A 6,000-nucleotide genomic window follows, 5' to 3' on the forward strand; every position below is an offset into this window, starting at 1 on the left:
GGAAAGACAGAATTGATCTTCTTTGAACAGTGTTGTTTTTTTTTTGTTTTTTTTTAAATTACTTTTAGATAATAAAAACGGAATCCTTATATAAATTTATCATTGCTGCACGGGAGAGATCGGATATCGATTTTCGATACTGTCGGTTCTTGTTAAATAATATTGCACCGGAATAATATATTTAAAATATTTCACGGAAAGATGACAAAGACTGGATACATATATGACGTAGTGGCAATATGAATGAAATAAAAACAGAAAAAAAACCAGAAGAAACAAAAAAACTTTAACTGTCTGAATAATAGAACAATGTAGGAATCAATATCTGAAACATTTGACCTACAGCTTTGCAAAGGTGATAGAGAAGGATTGTTGGTCATTTGTTCCATATGTGCTTTGATATTTTCTGGTAGAAAAAAAAAAGATATTAATTTTGATCAGAACAATGTTACCGTTTTTTTTACAAATCATACATGATAATAATATAAAAGAAAAGCAAGTATATGGGTAGCATGAGTTTCCAAAGAGCTGGTCACACCACTGTAATAAAAAACTATCAAAAATTGTTGTCCCAAGTAGGTTATTTGGGGACTAAAAAATCTATAAATAGGCTACATATCAAAACAATGGCCATGACTTCTTGTTGAACAATACTGCAATCAGTTTATTCTATTTAATATTTTACAGAAAACAAGGAGATTAAGAAACACAACAACATAAAAAAAAAACACACACAAGAAAAAAAATAAAATGTTACAGTCTGGAAGTACATATAAAATGTCAATATCTAAAACATTTTTACATGAACGACAGGGTGGTAAGTCATCTGTTCTATGATGGTCGTTGATATTTTCTGGTAATACTGAAAATAGTAAATAGTTAAAGTAAAAAAAAAATGCGTTTGAATTGTGATAATGGGATTTTAAAATTAAAAGGCACTTTTCATGTTTACATGTATACTGAGCAATATAGATTCTACCACTGCATGGAGTGTGATACGATATTTATCCACTCGAGACAGTTAAATTTTCAAATTTAAAACGCGAGGCTCGCCGAGCGTTTTAAATATTTAAAATTTAACTGTCGAGAGTGGATAAATATCGTATTACACGAGATTTGGTGGTGGAATCTGTTTCTCTAATGACTTTCAAACAATATGCAGGCAAACTTATTCCTTCTTTTTGAATGATCGGCAAAAAGATGTGTTCTTTCTATGTGACGTCATCAGATATGGTCGCCTTTTTTCATGCCGTCACAATATGAAATTCAGAGGAAAGCAAGAAAATTCGACGTCATAATCGGATTTTAACCAATGAAGTCTTAGAACTGAGATCAAATGAATTTTTTTTATACAATGGGTGTAGAAAGGGATAAATTGACGAAGAATTAGAGAAATACATATATAAGAAACGCAACATCTCCTTTTCAACACAAGTATTATTTTTCTGTCCTTTTCGTGTTTAAAGCCTTTTTATATAAAGTTGTAGATATCTAAGGCTGAAAGGAAATATTTCAGTTTAATAGCTGCATCAATTTTGTCACCAAAAAAAGTCACAAATCAAAAGTCCTTGATTCATAAGATCGATGTGTGCATATTTCATAGTAATCCTCTTTACGGAATGAATTTTTAACCAGAAACACGTTTCCTGCACCTATTTCAGTTTGTTGATAGAAAAAAACCACTATGAATGTGCAGTAAAAAAATAAAAACATTTTAAAACATACGATAAAATTCATTTGTCCTACCCCCCAAGGGTGACTGGGGAATAGAACTATGGTCACTGAGATCTTTTTCTGACCGGCAGTAAAACCCTAGCCAAAGTGGGGCGTCCGTTTGGCTTTGCGGGATATACAACTGCACAGTCACGTCCAGTCAAAATGTGGACGTTAAACGATTCGTGTAAAGAGATTGCAACGCTCTTTGCACGTTAAGAACTTGCAGCAACTCTTTGAGTGGTATATAGGTTGTCTATTGCAAGTCAAAATTTCTTTCCCTTTCCAATATACCCTTTTTTCCAGTGGCCGTCCAAATTTTCCCGATTTTCATCCCTGACCGCTTTTACTACATGACCTACCTTTTGTATTTATTATTAATTTGTTTTGTCTTCGACATGCATGACATATTTGCCACTGGAGTTTAGCAACCAACAATCAATCAATCAATCAATCACTCAATCAGTTGTCCCAAAATTTTTATCTCTTTTTTCTTAAAAGTATACGTAAAAAATGCTCCGGAATGGTAGGTTTTTAAATTATTATCTTCGTTTCTGATTTCAGGAATTTATGAAAACAGAAACAACTGCTATGAAGGTAGTTGTAACAAGGCTTTACATAGCTTAGCCTCCGACAACATTTTGGTTTTGGTTAACTTTGTCCTCCGGAATCATTTATTGAAAAATACTCAAAATCACCCGCATCAAATTGCAGTTTTGAATCATCTTTAGACCTAAACAATGTTGTTAGAAACTAATACCACACAAAGTAAGATGAAATGCTGTACATAAAATGGCTGAGATGCGAGATAAATGCAGAGGAAATTTGCCTTACCATTTTCTTTATGCAAGAATGCTATTGCTTTGTTAGACTTTTTATTATATAGATGAAGAAATTTATGATTTTATAAAACCTTTTTCTGATATCTTATTTCAAAATTCTATCATCTAATTTTCTTTCTATTCACATATTAATGCTTTTGCAAAACCTATGGCTTGAAACCATGTTCAGTGACCTATTCCTTTCATTAAATTTTTGGAAATATCACGATCAAACTACATTTTGAAAAAAATCTATCATCATTTGTTTAAACACTACACTATACTATCTTTATCCAAAAGTAAAATGTTTTTCATTTGATTAAATACTGAGCTTACCTCTTCATTTGTGAAATAGTACTTTAAAACCGGATATTGCGTCATGGTATCTGGTTCATATTTGTAAAACTGTAATAAATGTCCTGAAAATATATATACAAATTCATCTATTATTGATCTTTAGACCACAGTGTCAATTAAGAACAATCTTTTTTAACATGCATTTCCCCTCGAATGCCTTGAAAAAAGTCATATGCCTTTTCAACAAGAATTGATCTTAGCAGGGTTTTTTTCCATTTAATAGTATCCCAATTTTATGTTGTAAACGAACCACCGGGTCTATTTTCTTTTTTTTTTACAATGGATTGGGGAACTACTTAGTTATCATAATTGTCACTGACAATTTTATTTTAACTCTTTAGAACAAATTTCTAAACACAATTTCAGTTTCAGTTCATCATTCTGACCATGACTTTTGTATTGCCATTTTTATTTTTACTTCTGTGACGATATAACTTTCTGTTTTGGTAAATTGTCTGCACCAATTGATTTCGTGTTTATTAATTCATTAGAAAAAGTTGAAACACTTTTTCAGTAATTAGTATATTAAAGTCATCATAGTGACAATGACATTTGAGATCTCGTTATCACACTTAAGCACATCTCAAATCGCGGATAGGACTAGTATGGAGATAATTTCTAAAGAAAGATTTTTAAAGAAAAAATAATACTGGTTTCGGATGGGATTATTGAAAAGAGTTATTCACAGTATACAGCACAAATTAAAGTTTTAGTTTGGTTTTGGCCTGTTATCTTGTTCCTGCTTTATCGTTTTAGTTTGGTTTTGGCCTAATACCTTTTTTCTTCTTTATCGACTCTGAACGATTAAGATCTTTAAATATTGTATATCGACACCTGTCTTAAAACTGTATGTTGACCTCTATATATTTTTTCGAATCTGGCTACTTTGTTCGTTGGGATGCTGTCTCATTAACGAACACTCATGTCTCATTCAATTTGCCTCGTTATATTTGAGTCCAATTATAATACCCGGTAATAAACCAAATATAGGACTGTTTTTTTTGAATTTTTTATTGAAATTTGATAACGAAGGTTGGAATTGTGCGATATCAAATATCCTCATTCGATAAGAAACCCGTTAGTCTTTCAATCATGTGTGACTAGTTTATTGACGTGGTTGTGCTATAAATTATTTTGTTTAGCTTGTAAGATGTATTATAAATATTATATTTAATTTGTAATCTTACCTTTCTTGTTACAACCTTCAACCCAAAATAGACTTTTATCAGACATCAAATCATAGTCGCTCGGTTCAAAAACGGTTGTATCTGCTGCTTTTTCGAATTTATCCCATTTGGAATATCCCCTCATTATATAAACCGAATTTTTGTAGTTTTCAACCTTGACAAAACAGTCAACTGAAATAAAATTCGATTGACATAACTTTTGTAATAAATGCTTTCAAACAACTCAAGTGTGGATCAAGTGTCCGACGAGATAGGGGGTGTAGTTGTACCCACAGCCCCCTTTTTGTGACCATATGTCGTAAAAGTAGAACCCAATTTGAAATTCTAATCTTTATACCTGGACTTGATATTTTGATTTTGAACTATTCTAATGTGCATGAAAAGACTAGGACTCATCAAGGACTTTCCAAAGGGGTATGTTGTGCATACGACCTTGAATATTTCAAGTTGACCTTTTCAATGATCGATTGAGAGCTCTACACTGACATCCGGGCGAATGATTCCGTTTTAGTACCGGAAAACACTGGTCTGTTCTTATAACATCAAGTATTCAAACCTATGCATATGTCAAATTTAATAACTGTAATGTAATTTAGTCCTGCAAACCTTGGGTATTTCATTAAACAACAATCTTAGAAACTCCTGACCCTTCCGGAAGCCCAAGAGATCATCATTGCGTCTAGTGTTTAGCAGACTATTTGTTGTCTAGATATGTTTTCAAGAACTAAAATCGAGCTAACAGTCGGTGCAATTTTGGGAAAAATTTACTGTTTTATTCTTTCTATACACCAGAAAATCATCGGAAAACCAAAACATTATATATTCCGGGGTCAAAAGTCGGTAATATGAAAATAGACTATAAGCAGCCAGAGTTTTCGATCAACAATCACAGATTGAAATATTTGTTGTTGATTATACGTTATGGATTCGTAAATAAATGTAAATAAAAACGCATACAGAGGACAAAGTTAATTATATATGCATTGTAAATACCGAACATCGTTTCGTATGACTTTACGAAAAGACAGATCGGTTAAAATTTAAAAAAAGATCGAATTGAACAACCAACATTCAGCTTTATCAAGTATAAGATAACACTATGATTCAAACGAAAATTTAAATGTTACAATTCACGACTTTCATAACATAGTTATTCCAAATGGAAAAAACTAATTCGATTTTTTAAATTTTTTAACTTACCATAGGCAAACAGGGAAGCAAACAGCAGCACGATCTTCATCATCTTGGCTTTTGAAATGATGAAGGCTTAGTCAGACTTGGTATATAAAGTAGTGTAATATTTTATATACTGGTAGTATTAGAGTATTTAAATAAAATTGATGTCAATTTTAGTTGGAATATTATCATGTTCAACCTTTGTCAATGCTGCAGCGAAATGTCAGTGGTTCAATCTGAATAATTATAATTTTGTTAAAAGTTTTATGAATAGTTTCAGTACTGTTAATTATGTATCATAATTTGTTAGGTGCGTAGGACTGGTTTGGTTGTCAATAAGCATTAGCGTTATTTTCTGTCCAAATTTTTCTCTCGTCAAAATGAAACAGAATTTTTTTTTTCATTAAATCTTCATCCATGTAAATTCCTGCTCAGCCACATCTTTTACTATAAAAAATAGCTCGCGCAAGCGCGGGTATGAAATTAAAATAAATTCTCGTGAATTAGTCAAGCTAGAAAAAGACAGATGTTGGAGTTGCAAAAGTTGAACTGCAAGTTAGACTCATGAATGAGACCATATAGTATCTGGTAGCATGCATAAGAATAAGTATGTTGCATTTATTATGAGATTGATGAATACAATGAATAAAGATAAAAATTGCCTCGCCGAGTGCAGCTGGATACGACCGAAGAGGTCCAACCCTGAACAGTTGGGGCAAAAATGGACACAATATTTGCGCTTGATA

General features: G+C 32.0%; 1 protein-coding gene across 1 annotated transcript; it reads right to left on the reverse strand.

Moving 5' to 3' along the window:
* Positions 1 to 658: 658 nt before the first annotated feature.
* LOC127737021 (uncharacterized) lies at positions 659 to 5,390 on the reverse strand. The gene is made up of 4 exons (XM_052247569.1): positions 5,279 to 5,390; positions 4,079 to 4,249; positions 2,871 to 2,953; positions 659 to 862 (listed from the first exon to the last, which is right to left on the reverse strand). Exons 1-4 carry the CDS (start codon positions 5,319 to 5,321, stop codon positions 788 to 790), a joined length of 372 nt encoding a protein of 123 aa, XP_052103529.1. The 5' UTR covers positions 5,322 to 5,390; the 3' UTR covers positions 659 to 787.
* Positions 5,391 to 6,000: the final 610 nt, after the last annotated feature.

Source organism: Mytilus californianus, unplaced genomic scaffold (assembly GCF_021869535.1).
Source record: "Mytilus californianus isolate M0D057914Y unplaced genomic scaffold, xbMytCali1.0.p SCAF_4, whole genome shotgun sequence".
NCBI lineage: Eukaryota > Metazoa > Mollusca > Bivalvia > Mytilida > Mytilidae > Mytilus > Mytilus californianus.